The 16,631-nt window shown below is 41.3% G+C and overlaps 1 protein-coding gene and 1 pseudogene across 3 annotated transcripts; one reads left to right on the top strand and one right to left on the bottom strand.

Moving 5' to 3' along the window:
• The first annotated feature begins 46 nt into the window (after positions 1-46).
• On the top strand, positions 47-4,913 carry LOC115005508 (WD repeat domain-containing protein 83). Of its 3 annotated transcripts, none has more exons than XM_029427357.1 (10): positions 47-290; positions 811-921; positions 1,421-1,541; positions 1,868-1,973; positions 2,098-2,146; positions 2,233-2,359; positions 2,559-2,626; positions 2,737-2,845; positions 3,243-3,357; positions 4,617-4,913. In XM_029427357.1, the coding sequence occupies exons 2-10, from the start codon at positions 819-821 to the stop codon at positions 4,803-4,805; spliced, it is 987 nt and encodes a 328-aa protein (XP_029283217.1). In that variant the 5' UTR covers positions 47-290; positions 811-818; the 3' UTR covers positions 4,806-4,913. The 3 variants fall into 3 exon arrangements, with proteins under 3 accessions (XP_029283217.1, XP_029283218.1, XP_029283216.1); XM_029427358.1 differs by having other exon boundaries at positions 47-239; XM_029427356.1 differs by having other exon boundaries at positions 48-253.
• A 10,165-nt stretch (positions 4,914-15,078) lies between these two features.
• LOC115005494 (transcription factor IIIA pseudogene) lies at positions 15,079-16,614 on the bottom strand (annotated as a pseudogene).
• Positions 16,615-16,631: the final 17 nt, after the last annotated feature.

Here is a 16,631-nt window from a genome sequence, read left to right on the forward strand (position 1 = left end):
TAATGTAGCGCGTTGGGCAACCTGAACGCCAAGATTAAACGGGAGAGGAACGTTCGTACTTTTATTTTGACAGGAGTGTTTTATCCCAGTGTGCATTGCGCGTACTCACAAACATGGTGGATCAAATGAATGGAGGAAGCTGTTGATGGTGACACACTCGGAGATAAACATTTACTTATTAATTTAATATTAGCAGCACGAGGGATTTCAACATGGCACTCCCCTGAAATTGAACTCAGGTAAAACGGTTCAAGTAAGTGCAATAACTAAGTATCACGGAAACAACTACTGTGAGTTGAACATGATAAACTATATAAAGTAGCTGTGCAGTAAAACATGCTAACGTTAGTTCTGTCTAAATAATCCACTTTTCAATCTAGTGAGTAAAACAACGTGTAATAAATAATAAACTTATGTACTAAAATTCCATTTGTTTCCCTTGATAAAGCTACTGAATTCATTACTTTTCATGTGGCAATACATAATGCTAACCTAGTTTATACTGTAGTTTGTGTAACGTTAGCCAGTATTTAAAGCTTTATTGATAACAAGTGTATAAAACTACACCACTGCAGTGAAGTTATGTTTCACCCTGAGCAATACTTTTGCACAACTGTAAAGTTATAATGTACATATATGTCATAGTATCTTCTTCATATTTGTATTTTTCTATTCAATATCTATGTTCTTGACTATTTCCTCTTAATGTTTGTTGTATGCAGCAAACACCAAGGCAAATTCCCTGTAAGTAAATAACCTACTTGGCAATAAAGCTTATTCTGCTTATGTTGGTGGTTGTTTTGCACACAGGTTGTGTCATGGCGTTCCCTCAGCCCAGACCTCAGGTTCCTCAGCTCCCTCAACACCTGCTCAGGACCATCGACTGTCAGCAAGGAGCCGTCAGAGCGGTTCGCTTCAACGGTGAGCAAGAGCACAAATGTGTATCATTGCAAATGTTGAGACTGAGAAATCAACATTAGGATTCAGGCGTTGCAGCAGCAGAAAGACAGACATAAATAGAAATAAGAGGTAGATACAGCTAGTATAATAATAGAGACTATACAAGAAGTATACACACGACACTGTAGGATTAATAATATGTAACGTTGTACACCAGAATAATATTTACTGTGATTTAATAAATGATGCTTAGTATTGTCTGTATTTATATAGCAAAATAGAAATATAACATAGTATAACATAATAGCACAGTAAAGTAGCTTGTCAAGATGAATCTGGATTAAGATAATGTCCATGCATAATAAACATATATAATATATATAATATAGTCTGACAGTAGTTCAGTTAACAGCACAAGGTACGTACATGGTGTCCTTTATTGTTATTGTGTAATGCTTATTTTATTTAGTCCATGAAATGTCACCATCTCGTACCTGCCTCTGTCTCCCTGCTCCGTCAGCTGATGGGAACTACCTGCTGTCCTGTGGCAGCGACAAATCTCTGAAGCTGTGGAGTGTGAGCCGAGGCACCCTGCTGAAGACGTACAGCGGCCATGGATACGAGGTGCTGGATGCCGATGGGTGAGAGAACTGTCACAGCATTGAGCAATATGCTCAAAAGTGGAAAAAGAAAGACTCATAGCTATATAAATGTAATTTACTTACAATAATCAAGACGTAGTGTTACATTTGGGTCTTTTCACACATGACAACATATTGGGGGGGGGACAAAGATAAACGTTTTTGTTTTTTCACATCAGGCCTATCATTTGCATAACTGACGTTACTGTAATTTGAACTATATTTTACTTTACTGTATGATAGTGTGTTTGAATAATACACAGATGAGACATTTCATACAGAAAAGAAATGTGGTCATAATAATCTTTCTTTGGCTTTTTCAACAGTTCCTATGACAACAGCCATCTTTGCTCCTGCAGCTCTGATAAGACACTGATCCTGTGGGACGTCGCCACCGGGCAGGTCACTCGCAAACTCCGAGGTCACGCTGGGGTCAGTTCTGTAACACAACTCTGTTGTTTAAATAGATTTTTAGCTCTACATGTTCTGTAGCTTCTTGTCATTTTGTGTCTCCATCATTTAGTTGTTCTTTCTTTACATTTTCAAATGTTCACAGAAAGTCAACTGTGTCCAGTTCAACGAGGAGGCAACTGTCATCCTGTCTGGTGAGTCTTCTGCCGTGTACAATACCCACAGGGAAATATCACTTAAACATTGAGTGTGTGTGTGTGTGTGTGTGTTCCTCATCCAGGGTCCCTCGACGGGACAGTGCGGTGCTGGGACACCAGGTCCAGAAGATTTGAGGCCATCCAGATTCTGGACGAGGCTCGAGACAGCGTCAGCAGCCTGAAGGTGGCACAACACGAGCTGCTCACCGGGTCAGCACAGTGAACATAGTGTGTGTGTGTATATATATATATATATATATATATATATATATATATATATATATATATATATATATATATATATACATATATATATATATACACACACAGCTTTATCATCCCTTCACTTACTTAGTTTTCTTTTTGGATTTCACTTTGTCACTATTTGGAATAACCGCCTTGTGTTCAGGTCGGTGGACGGCAGAGTGAGGCGCTACGACCTGAGGATGGGACAGCTGCACGTCGACTTCATCAGCAGTCAGTAATCTTGTTCATTGTCAGCACAGCAATGTTTTTACTGTTTTCACGAGTCGCCGTCGTGGAAGATGCAGAACCCTGTAACCTGTAAGTGTGTGTGTGTGTCGCAGGTCCCATCACATGTGTGTGTTTCAGTCAGGACGGTCAGTGCACGCTGACCTCCAGTCTGGATTCAACAGTCAGACTGCTGGACAAGAGCACCGGGGAGATGCTGGGAGAGTGAGTGCTGCTCACTCTCACACGTACAGCGTGCACATGGACATGTGAACATTGGGTTATAGGTCACGTGAACTAGATTCAAGTCAAAACAAGTTTCCTGTGTCACCTTCCTTTTAACGCAGTGAAAGCATTTATACCGTGACGCATGAACTAAAGTGATTCCAGTTTGTTTTAGTGCCATGCTAGAAGTTTTACGCATATTTAAATGATAATCGGGATGATATCTTGTATGGCAGTTATATGAGGATAATCGTGACATGTTTTAATATCGTCCCACGCCGAACTGAGACCGATCATTACCAGAATACTCGTGCACATGCACACACACACCTGATGTTCAATGGCACCTTGAGTTTGTGGCTTCTGTATCTCTCTAAACTCACTTTGTTTCTCTCAGATACACGGGACACAAGATGAAGGGCTATAAGCTGGACTGCTGCCTGTCCAGTAAAGACACCCACGTCCTGAGCTGCTCAGAGGACGGACACGTCTACTGCTGGGACCTGGTGGAAGTGAGTGCTTACATTTGTGTTCAACGTGCATTTAGCATTTTACAGAATTTAAAGGGACAGTGTTACTTTCAGAATACATGGAACGGCTCACAACAAGCTCTGAGGATTATCTTCAGTAGCCGGGTCATCATGTCTGGACAGAGACATGTTGGGTTTAGTTGCTTTGTATTGGAGAGAAGGCCGACATCTCCAGCACTCTGCCACTGACGCCAGAACAATCCAGATAGTGCCAAGTACTACTGGTTAAAGGAAAAACTAAGTGTTTTTGATGTTGTGGTGAACTGTCCCTTTAAGTGGACGCAGACAAAAGAGGAAGCAAGTTCAGTGCAAACCTTCACTAATACTGTGCACCTCCTAATAATAATAATAATAATAATAATAATAATAATAACTGTATTTGTAGAGCACCTTTCATACAAGAAGTGCAGCTCAAAGTGCTTCACAGCAGAAACATAACAATTAGTACAAGGACAGAATAAGAGCATCTACAGAACAATAATCAGTGTAGATGTAAATGAGTCTGAAGTACCATTATAACAATAGCAGAATTAAAATAATATAAAATAACATTGGCACAAATGTTTTAAACTGTCAGAGCCACATGTTGAAAGCATGAGATCCACAATGGGCCCCTGTGGCCCTTCAGCTGCTTTACTCCCTTTGCTACACATTCCTGGTCGTCGTTGTCAAACTCTTTATTGACCTTTAACGTATAAAACACAGACGTCTCCGTGAGTCCACATTCTCTTGGTTAAAGCTTCGTAAACAAACCAGTTTGTTAAGTTTTATTAAACCTATCGGTTAAAGACAGTTCTTCTCCAATATATTCTTTATTCTTTCACTTTTCCATTAATTGTGTAAAGAACATGAAACACATCTATCAGAGGAGCTTCCTCTTGTTCCCGTGGTAACACCGTCTGTCTGATCTCAGGCTTGATCCTAGTTACCGTTACACATTCAATGTTACACCAGTAATAACTCGCCATTAAAAGGCTAAAGTGAAGAGATATGTTTTTACTGTTGAAGATAGTGAGCGAGCTTGCCTCCCTAATGTCTGCAGGTAAAGTGTTCCATAGCGTTGGTGCATAATTGCAAAAGGCTGCATCCCCGATAATACCCTAATACAGAACAGCCTGTAACCTCCGGGACATCCCACCGGCACATGAACGACCTTCATCTCCCAGATTCGAGACTTTAACCTGGTGTCATGAAACACACATGAAGTGTACTGAACGCCTTTGTTGTTTTCTGACCTCCAGGGATCTTTGTCCTTGAAGCTGCCGGTGGGGAAAGCTGTTGTGCAGTCGTTGTCCTTCCACCCCACTGAGACCTTCCTCCTCACAGCCATGGAGGGGCGCGTCCAGGTGTGGGGGGTGGAGCCGGAGGAGACGGAGGAGGAGGCGATAGTCAATAGTCAAAAGCTACATTTGCTTGGTGAGAAGAACTGATCAACGTTATGGTGACAGGAAGACTTCTTCTCTGTACGTGTGCAAAACTTCTATTTTTGTACAAAACCTTGAATAAATATGTCGTTGTATAAACGACAGCACATCCTGTAACGTCTCTCTTCACACTGATCCACCCGACACTGTATTTGTACAAGTTGATCTTTATTATCACGTACGCACAATGAACATATTACAAAATAAGTTAATCAGCATGACAAAAGTGTGGCAACAAATAAATAAATAACTTATCTTACATAAATACATTCTTTTAAACTGTAGCTGTTGACGAATAATCTGCATCGTGAAGAACTTCACGCGGCTGCGTTTGCCGAAAGGTGTGTCGACGCAGCTTCGTACATATAATCCCTTCTGTTAACGATTGCACTGAAGAGTTTAAATAAATACATGTCAGCTTATTTACAAAAATACTCAAGTAGCTTGTATCATGTCAGTTTGACCCTTTTAGACCTTTTCATAAGATCAACATTCGTAACAGTTGATATCATTTATTTTCTAAAGTACTAACATTTGCAAAGCTCATTTCTATTTCCTTAATTATGTATTTATAGAAAACGTCAGATGAAAAACTCCCTTTTCCAGAATGCAAACTGTTCATGCACGAACAAAAAAAGCCATATTTTCAGCTCGACTGCTGTGGGAGTCGTTTCTTTAACGCTCGCAGCTGCCAAAAGTCATAAAACTCTAATCCTACTGAGGCCCGTTAGATCGCCAGGTGAAGTCAGAGCATTTCACTCAACGAAACGGGAAAATAAATGTGTGCTCATTGATTCTGACATAAATAACTTGATAAGAATAGCTTTCAGCCTCTTCAACTGGAAGTCATTTTGGAACATAACTCTTCATTTGCAGACATTACAATAGAACCTGCCAGCAAACGTGTCCTCACAAACATCACAACATCACACACCCGTACCATCTCACCGTCGCTCGGCCGTCTAGCCGACACAGCTGCAGCCCGCGGCCGACAGCTTCTCCACCTTGTGCCAGCGGTGCGAGTTATCGAGGAAGGCCATGTCCTCGTGGTGGGTGGGCCTGCAGCAGGGCGGGTTGTGCCACAGCTCCCCCGGTGCTGGCTGAGGCAGCACCCCACTTAGCAGCAGGTTGGTCAGGGTGAGGTCGTGGTTGGAGCGCACATGGGGACACGTCCCACTGCAGTACTTGAAGAGGACGGTCTCGTCTGAGTTGTAGCCCAGCCCGAGGTTCCGAACCTGCAGCAGGATGGAGCGCAGGCCGCACTGGGAGTCGAGAGCGGAGCGGCGTGACCGGGCCGGGGTGATGTGACCGGGTGATGCCGCGACTCCAGGAGCTTCTGCCGCTGGATCTCCGTTTCTCTTCGTCCCCTCGTTTGGGGACGTGCGTGGAGATGCTGTTTCTTGTTTCTGATCTGGAAAAGGCAGAACAAGTTAAATACACATCTGATGAACAGAATTAACAGTAGATGAGTTGCTTACATGAAGCTTAACCTCCGTCCCCACTTATTCAGAATCTAAACTAAAAATGAAAAACTTCTTGAGAGGCTGAAAATAAGTGACGTATATTAAAGTCTAGTATATCTAAGTCAAGACACAATATTTATTCAATTTCTCTCAAAGCAAGCAAAAACTACATTTTAGCCAAAAGGTCATAGGTCACAACCTTCCCTCCAGCCAGCACTTACCAATCAGTGATCTCAGCCAGCGGCCCTCGCCCCTCTGGACGCAAAACAGAATCACAAGCAGCTTCCAAAGGGACCTCATCGCTGGAGTCTGCTCTTCGTCCGCTCAAAATGAACCAGACACGTGTGTGTTTGTATGTCTGCGAATGTCTGCGTGATGCTGAAGATGCAGACGAGTCACAACCTCCAATATATAGCCCTCGGAGATGAAGGGGGGTGAAGGGATGAGATGAGGAGGTGTAAGGGGGGAGACAGACGCTAACCCGTTACTTGCCAACAGACTATCCCACTCACCTGAGCCTGACAGGGAGCGTAGGAGGGCAGGCGGGCGCTTGACCCAGAATTTGTCCTGTTGAGATTATCTAATTGGTGTAAATCACTGGTTTATTGTTGAGTTTCCCCCAGATGTTTTTCCAGAGGATGTTGGCCCCTGGCAATATGGATTTGCCGAAGGTTTGGGGCTTCTTAAAAGCTGCTAAGGAGTGGACAGTGATGTCACATTGATGCTGAGAATTATGTGTGATAAATGAATCAGTAGATTGGGAGCTAGACACACAGCCAAGACCTTTTATCAATACATAAACAAAATAACTTATCCATGTAGGAAATGTAAAGGAAGGGGGAAAAAAGAGTCAGATGAGTCATTGTGGAATGTCTCACAATAGGCCCCACGTTGTTTTCAGCTTTTCTTATCGTAAACGTTACTGAGGATCGATAAAAGAAACGTTAAAGGTTAACCGCCAAATAAGAAAGTTGGGTTATAATTAGATCACAACGGGCCGGTTTCAGCAGACATTCCACAATGGGTGACTCGTGTCTTGAGCTGCTCCATAAATCGAGGGATTTCATCAGCAATGTGTGGCTGACATGTAGAATATGTAGAATATGCATCATGTAACGGTTATAGGGCCCAAGCAGGCAGTGAATGGAATTTGGAGTTTGCAAGAAAGTGCATATTTGGAGCCTGTTTCTGCCTTCCAGGTGCAGGTCAGACACCTCAGGACACCTTTTTTATCAACTGATGTAACTGAAAATATGAAAGCGTCTGTGAGTTGCTAAACATTTAAAATAGTTTTAGTCCTGCGCTGCTCCATATCTTACAGTGTTGGTTCACACAGTGGGTTTGAAAGGGTTTCACTATAAGAACAAGGATAGTGGAACAGCAGCCTGGTATATTTAACAAAGTGACACAAACAACTACAAAGAGACACAAACAACTACACAGACACAAACAACTACAAAGAGACACAAACAACTACACAGACACAAACAACTACAAAGAGACACAAACAACTACAAAGAGACACAAAATGACTACAAAGAGACACAAAACAATTACAAAGAGACACATAAGACTACAAAGAGACGCATAAGACTACAAAGAAACACAAAACAACTACAAAGAGACACAAACAACTACAAAGAGACACAAACAACTACACAGACACAAACAACTACAAAGAGACACAAACAACTACAAAGAGACACAAAATGACTACAAAGAGACACAAAACAATTACAAAGAGACACATAAGACTACAAAGAGACGCATAAGACTACAAAGAAACACAAAACAACTACAAAGAGACACAAAATGACTACAAAGAGACACAAAACAACTACAAAGAAACACAAAATAACTACAAAGAGACACAAAACAACTACAAAGAGACACAAAACAATTACAAAGAGACACATAAGACTACAAAGAGACGCATAAGACTACAAAGAAACACAAAACAACTACAAAGAGACACAAAATGACTACAAAGAGACACAAAACAACTACAAAGAAACACAAAATAACTACAAAGAGACACAAAATGACTACAAAGAAACACAAAATAACTACAAAGAGACACAAAATGACTACAAAAAAACACAAAGTAACTACAAAGAGACACAAAATGACTACAAAGAGACACAAAACAATTACAAAGAGACACAAAACAATTACAAAGACACAAAATGACTACAAAGAAACACAAAGTAACTACAAAGAGACACAAAGGGATAGTAGAACAGCAGCCTGGTATATTTACATGTACACATGCCGGCCGTCACTAACAAGGGCGACATGCTAACAATGACGATACTCATGATGTTCTTTAGCAGCTATAGTCTTAGTTTAGTGTTTTAGCACGCAAACCCTACACACAGAACAGCTGACGAACATATCACTAGTTTTGTCAGGTATTTGGAGTTTTTGACCTGACGTTGGCACGAGAGGAAATGTCAAGAAATCTCCAAACGTTGTCCCGATTCATCCTGAGGGGAACATGAATGTTTCCATTCATCCTTTAGTTGTTGAGACATTTCACCCAAAATGACCAAGAAGGAAAAGTCAGGAGATCACCAAAGTTATTACAAATCAACTGAATTCTAAACCGAATTCAAACAGACCAGGTCAAACAGAAAAATGCAAATGACTTATAATGTCGAAACAAGAAAAGGCAGGTAGAACCTGAAGTTGAAAAAAGCTAAAGAATTAGAGAAAAGTGAAAAAGAGTAAGTCAATCATTGTATATCTTATTGAATAAATGCAGGGAAGTAATACAGTGTCTCTACTGCATGTGTTCATGACTCCTGGCTTCACTTAGTTGTGTTCAGACATGAGGAGTGTGTCAAATGAGATTTAAAGATTATTTATTATGTTTAAACAGCCCAATGTCTCACATATTATAGCTCCGTTGATATGAATTACAAAGGCATCATCCCTAAATCTTGAACAAATATTAAGCCATGAAATTTACTGCCTGGAATTTCAATAATTCTTTCAAGGAAAAAGTTTTTGAGACTGCACTAAGTTAGACATTAAAAATGAAGTGAGCTCTTCCTCAGTTATAACCTCGTCCACTCAATACGTCTGACTCTAACTTTACAGAAAGTACTTCATGCTTTATTTTGGTAACTACTTATTATCTACTTTTTAAATTACAATTAAAATATATATATTTTCAAGTCTCACAAATGGGACGTTAACAGATTAATGTGAAATATAAAAGGCTGAATGGTTTTAACAAGTGAACACATTACTGTATTACTGTACAGGCCTACCGGGCACAGACCCAAGGACCCAAAGTGCCAGGGGCCCCCATGGCCTTCACATACAAAATATCACCAGCAAGAGACACAAAATAACCACAAAAAGAAACAAAACAACTACAAAGAGAAACAAAATAACTACAAAGAGAAACAAAATGACTACAAAGATACACATAAGACTCCAAAGAGACACAAAATAACCACAAACAGACACAAAGTAACTACAAAGAGACACAAAACAACTACAAAGAGACACGAACAACTACAAAGAGACACAAAACAACTACAAAGAGACACAAAACAACTACAAAGAGACACATAAGACTACAAAGAGACACATAAGACTACAAAGAGACACAAAATGACTACAAAGAGACACATAAGACTACAAAGAGACACATAAGACTACAAAGAGACACAAAATGACTACAAAGAGACACATAAGACTACAAAGAGACACAAAATGACTACAAAGAGACACATAAGACTACAAAGAGACACAAAATGACTACAAAGAGACACATAAGACTACAAAGAGACACAAAATGACTACAAAGAGACACATAAGACTACAAAGAGACACAAAACAACTACAAAGAAACACAGAGTAACTACAAAGAGACACAAAACAACTACAAAGAGTAAAAAGATGACTTAAAACAGACATAAAATGGCCACAAAAAGACTACAAAGAGATACATAACAGCTGCAAAGACACACAACCACAAAAGAGGCTCAACAGTCTGTGTCTTGCTCCTGGGAGAGGTGGTGGGGCCTCTCCTCTATTAGCCTGGTGTTGCAGTAAATATAGTGACGGTGCACGACACAGAACCACACCCAGATGTTCTACTGGACCGTCACAATTAAAGCCTCTTGTCAACCTGCAACTCTGCTGTGCACAAGCAAGCTCAATTATTCTCACGGAGAGCATCCATTCCACAAACAAGAACACAAAAGGGTAAAGGGCCTGACACATTCCTTCCACCTCTCCAAGAGACGGGAGGATGAAGGCCAAGCGACAGATGAAGAGACAGAAGGAAAGCGGAGGAGGTGGTGGGAGAAATACAGTGGAGATAGAGCAAACCCGTTGGATTACAGCCTAAAGCACCAGTCTGGTATTCAGTGCTGTCAGAAGACAGGAATGGAAGAAGGTGGCGTCAATTTCTGTATAAAAAATAATAATTAAAAAGAGAAACACATTTTTTTTAATGTAACCTGTCTGATGCTGTTCCAAAACCAGATACCCTTCATTTGAAAAAGTGACATGTGGTCTAAAGACCCTGTCACACATATCCGTATGACAGAAACGTATGCCAGCGTATACGAAATATCGGCAATACGTTGATATAAATTAAGGGTAAGTTGTGATCATTTGAAGGAGGCAGACGACACGCCAGACATACGACCCTGTCACACAGCTCCGTACGGCAGAAACATGTCGGCGTATATGAACAGTAGCTCAAAATGTGTCAGAGTCCAAATACGTCCAACTTCTCCACAGCGGTGTTGTAGCTGACGTATACATAACGAACACATAACAAATTATTATACGTATGTCAAACATTGATAGCGTATCACTTACTTATTTAAAACGTGTCAGAGCGTCTGGACAACGGAGCTGGAAAAGTGCCGTCTGGTTCACGTCATGCCGATGCTGGAGAACGGCTAACATGGTGAACGCTAGCTGTACGTAGAAACACGTTTAATAAGTTACTCCGTCGTCAGGCATCATCTTAACATCGGGTAGGAACAGGTTATCCACTCGTTATCAATACATTGGCTGTAGGATTCACCTTACCTTATATCAACGTACACCAGCGTGTTGCCGATATTTTTGTATACGTTATGCATTCGTTGGGTATTCGTCTGATACATTGTGTATTAGTAAGTGATACTCTATCAATAGGTTAGACATGCGTATCTGTATACATTCACTTTTCCGATCCGATGAAAAGTTGGACGTATTTGGACTCTGACAAATGTTCATATACGCCAGCACACGTTTCTGTCGTACGGAGATGTGTGACAGGGTCTTTATGCCAAAATAGTTATCGCACATTTAAAACAAAGTAGGTAACCTTTAATGGATATTAGGCAGTTTAAGATCTCAAAGCGACATTATAGGTTTACATATGGGATCCATATGTGTGTGTGTGTGTGTGTGTGTGTGTGTGTGTGTGTAGTTTATTTCGGTCATTTTCAAACTTATACAACTCAAGCACACATATAAATAATATTAAATAAATAATAAGTTGTCTTATTACACCTACCCTTTTTACATTTTGTATAATTGTCATTAAATGTACAAAATAAAAAATGAATAATAACATGTATGTATGACATATATTCCTAAATAGTCCCAAACTAAAACTCATACACAAATGATCATCTTATTTACCTTAGTTACCTCCTTTGACTGTTACACATCTTTGTTTTGCGTTTGTAAAAGATTCAAATCTCTTTTCCTTCATACTGACTGCATCTTATTTTGTACTTTGTACATTAATTGTGCCGTTTTAAAGCCAACCAAATGTGAAAGTTTTAAAAGCATGTGAGCTTATAAATAATATGTTGGGCACGTTTCAAATATCGTTCATGTAGAATATAAACAACTTTGGATTATTCATGTTCCTCAGAGGATGTCAAACATATAATCGACTTATTAAGCGATACTTTATGTTTTGTGCTAATTAGCAAACGTTAGCATTGATCTTACGATTACAGCCTCGCAGATATGCAAGTGTGGCTGAAGATTTATTTGCTCTAAGATGAATGTGATACTTGACAGGACGTTCTTCGTTGTTTTTTTCCAACCCACTTTCTCCCCGATGTCACACTTTCTTTTTCAAACAGTGACCTTGCAGCTTTTTTAACCTCTGCTTACATAAATGTCACAATCGTCTCTCGTCCTATTTTAAATCTTTCTGGAGGCATCATAGATCTTTAGGGAGAATCACTCCTCCCAGCTCCTCTGGCACATTCCTGGACGTTCAGTCTCATGAAGCAGACATACCTTTTTTTGTATGATGTACTGCTTCCTGTGCGTCTATCCCATCGATCAGAACAATGTACATCAATTCTTCACTTGACATTTAAAATAAAAGCTAATTATGGAGGTTCCATTATTCCGTATGGGTTTTAGTTTATACTGTACAAAGACTATTTTTCGTAATCCCAAAGGAATTCTACCTTCCAGAATTCACTCTAAAATAGCGATACAACTGAATTAACTGAATACACCCGCTGACGGTCATATAGTCTGTTAGAATGTATTTCTTCACGGTGAAGTACTTAAAGATAAAGATATGATATACAGCTTTAATCTGTGTCCGACAGCCAGACTGCTGAGCCTCAGGCATGACTCCACATGGGCTAAATGTAGCCTGAGTTAGTGCCAACACTGATATGGAGATATAAAAATAGAACAAGAGAGGTATATATATATATATATATGCATGAAGAGGTTCAAGTTGGAAAAACTGTGAGATTTAAAGGTTTTTATGTGAAAAAGGTTTTATTCTCAGAGAGGCCACAAAGACACAAAACTAGTTTGTAGCTAAATCTTAATCCAAAGTGATGTTTTAACCAAAATGTTACAACGTGACGGCAGATTAGACTCATTAAACTATGTGTTTTAAGATGACGATCTAATCTAAAGCCTTTCTTCAACATGAGGAATTCGGGTTTTCATCTCTCCAACAGACACGTAGAAAGGTCTTAAAAAGAGGAAATGATTACAGTGACCATGTTACATTAGAGCTGTATGAGGTCTTCTGTGCTGGTCAGACAGTCAGTCCATATAGGGCTCGTCTGAGCCGCGCGGGGCAGGAATGTAGGGAGCAGCCTTCCTGTAACGGGAAATATTCACAGAGGATTTAGCCTCGGAATCTCAAACTCGCACGGAGCTGCTCCTGTTCACGCCGTAAATCCACCGCGTGTCATCGAGGCAACGAGAATCTGCAGGTTTTCATTGCAGCCGATGTGTGCAGCGGGTGGCTTCACTGACAAAACGCAACACAACTGCAGTTGTGCAGGTCAGTGACATCAGCTGCACACTCCTGGACCCTGATGGCATGACGTTGAGAGACACGTGTCAGCAGAGCAAAGTCTGTAGAGCAGTGGGTCTGCTGCATCTCATGATTGTGGATTCAGTTCATTGAGGCGCTAACTTCAGGATCTACTCCAGGCCGCTGTGCGCTCATAAAGGCGGGAGGCAGATTCTGGTATGAATTACAGAAAATGTTACAAAAATGAAAGTGGTAGGCTGAGGCGAGCTGCCTTTTCATTTCATACAAGCCACATTTATACAATTAATGATACGCAAAATAAAACAAATCACACATTAATGCTCGACACAACTTTGTTTCCGTGGAGGCATGTGAGAAAAACAAAGTTTTCAAGGTAACACGGTGAGTGATTGATGTACAAACGGTCATTTCCAGAGTGAACTATTCCTTTAAGATTTAGAATATTTGGAACTAAGGGATCGAGCTGAAACAAACCACATGATGAAACTATTCTAGATGCTCTACTGTCAGTGACGTGTAATATGTTCAGTGGAAACATGTTTACAACATTCAAAGCACGTAAATATAACGTGAACGTTTCAGGAGATAAACTGTAAGAAAGACACAATAGCAGAAAACTGTATATACAAATGTATTTATACAGCCCAATATCACAAATTAACATAAACATTTGTCTCAGTGAGCTTTACAGACTGTACAGGATACGACACCCTCTGTCCTCAGACCCTCTGTCCTTACACCCTCTGTCCTCAGACCCTCTGTCCTTACACCCTCTGTCCTCAGACCCTCTGTCCTTACACCCTCTGTCCTCAGACCCTCTGTCCTTACACCCTCTGTCCTCAGACCCTCTGTCCTTACACCCTCTGTCCTCAGACCCTCTGTCCTTACACCCTCTGTCCTTAGACCCTCTGTCTTTAGACCCTCTGTCCTCAGACCCTCTGTCCTTAGACCCTCTGTCCTTAGACCCTCTGTCCTCAGACCCTCTGTCCTCAGACCCTCTGTCCTTAGACCCTCGCATCGCACAAGGAAAAACTTCCTAAAAGAAACCCCATAATTAAAGGGAGAGAGCAACTGAGGAGGGATCCCTCTCCCAGGACGGACAGACGTGCAGTAGATGTCGTGTGTACAGGATAAACAACATAGTACAAATACAACATTTGACAGAAATTATGTTGTGATCAAATAAGAGAAAGTATAAGTATATTGATGTAGCGTATAAATAAGCAAATATTCAAGAGACATTTTAGTTTAGTAAACTACACAACAGCACAAGATGTTTTACAGACATGGACATTTTGAGTTTCAAAAATAATCTTATTTCCAGTTGTGTAGTTCGACATTTGCATCTTTAACAAACACGTGAAAGATTCTGCAGGCGGCCGAGCAGGTTGTCCATTAATCTCAGGTGATGTCATTAACACAACTGTTAAATGTTGGACGGATAAACAGCTGAAATAACTCGTTTCAAAGTGATCCTTCCAGACAGGATTTCAGCCCTTAAATATTTTAAAGAATTCACACACAATAAATCCATCAACAGGTTTTATTCAAACAAACACCGTCTGACATTTTATAATACAGATTAGATTTACTGGTGTTAACTGAGCAACATGGACAAAATATTTTCTTAGAAATAAATCACACAGAGATTTAATGGCTCCAGAAAAATCCCCCAAAAATCTTTTAGACAGAAACTGCAGTGGACGACGGCGAGACGGACGGAACAGGTTTAGTTCCAAGGAACAATTTCTTGCTGTGCTTCATTCAGGATTTATTTTCAGAAATAAATTATCTCTGGAACCTAAAAACAACAACAACTAAACTGTCACCAGTTTATATCCAAAATAAGGAAAACAATTAACAGTGGTGGACTTAATTAATGCAAACAAAGCCCTCCAACAACCAAGTTAGATGATAAATCATAAATGTTTTCCCATCGCTTGAGTCTACACTGTCAGAGGTGATGTCAGGACATTAGTAAGTTCATGCGTGTCCACAGCAGGGCTGCACAGCAAGGACGTGTCCTGCAGGAGGGACACCAACTCAACAGGACCAGGTGGATCAGTCTTGTTCTGAGCAGCAGATTCTCTGAGGGAGTCAGGCTGCCTGCGCTTTTTGAAGACCACTCTCTTTGTTTCACTATAACCACTTAACCTGGAAGCCAGAGATCTTTTAGGCTTAGGCTTCCTTATCCTCTTCTTCTCCGGGTCATGGGCTATGCTGTGACGCTGCAGGCTCTGCCTCATGGAGAAAGTCTTCCCACAGCCTGCGTGGGTGCAGACGAAGGGCCGAAGCTCCTCGTGGAAGGAGCTGATGTGGCTCTGCAGGTTGAAGATCGTGGTGAATGACCGGTCACAGTCATCCCTGGGGCACTTGAGGACCACCCGCGTCTCAGAGTGGATGTGCTGATGCTGCTGCAGGAACCAGGAGTCCTTGAAAACCTTGCTACACTGGTCACACTTCAGAGTGCGCCTGTGCTGCTCCTTCCTGTGCTTCAGGTACTCGGTCCAGGTCTTTCCTGTGAAGCTGCAGCCCTCCTCCTTGCAGGGGTACCCTCTGTGCACCTTCTCGTGTCGCTTCAGTTTGCTTGGGACTGTGAATCGCATCTGGCAGCCTTCATAAGTGCACTTGTAAGGGGGCAGCTGGGTGTGCTGCTCACACATATGGGACTTGAGCTGCTTGTTCTTCTTGAACTCCAGCCCACAGCCCTCAAGTTTGCAAACATACTTCTTCTGCTCCTGTGTGTGTCTGCGGCTGATGTGTCTGGCCCGGTTTGTGTTGGTGGTGAAGGACTCTTTACAGCCTTCCTCGGTGCACTGAAAGGGCTTCTCGCCGCTGTGAATGAGTGCATGTCGCGCCAGGTGGTAGGGAGAGCAGAACGACTTACCGCAGCCGTCGCGCTCGCAGGTGTGCGGCTTCACTCCCGTGTGTTTACACAGGTGAGCGTCCAGTTTCCACTGTTTGTTATAAGCCGCCGAGCAGCCGGTGAACGAGCAGATATACCGTTTAAGCGGCGCCGTCTTCGTTTCCATTTCTGCGGCTTTAACGACTGACGGCTAACAGGTTGAACATAGTTTT

Source organism: Cottoperca gobio, unplaced genomic scaffold (genome assembly GCF_900634415.1).
Source record: "Cottoperca gobio unplaced genomic scaffold, fCotGob3.1 fCotGob3_30arrow_ctg1, whole genome shotgun sequence".
In the NCBI taxonomy this organism is placed as follows: Eukaryota; Metazoa; Chordata; class Actinopteri; order Perciformes; family Bovichtidae; genus Cottoperca; species Cottoperca gobio.

What these genes read in the sequence shown, in the direction of transcription:
- LOC115005508 (XM_029427357.1), top strand. Translation starts at nt 819, where the DNA reads ATGGCGTTCCCTCAGCCCAGACCTCAGGTTCCTCAGCTCCCTCAACAC. An exon ending in CAGAGCGGTTCGCTTCAACG is followed by an intron (nt 922 to 1,420) that starts GTGAGCAAGAGC and finishes CTGCTCCGTCAG; the next exon opens with CTGATGGGAACTACCTGCTG. An exon ending in GCACGTCGACTTCATCAGCA is followed by an intron (nt 2,627 to 2,736) that starts GTCAGTAATCTT and finishes TGTGTGTCGCAG; the next exon opens with GTCCCATCACATGTGTGTGT.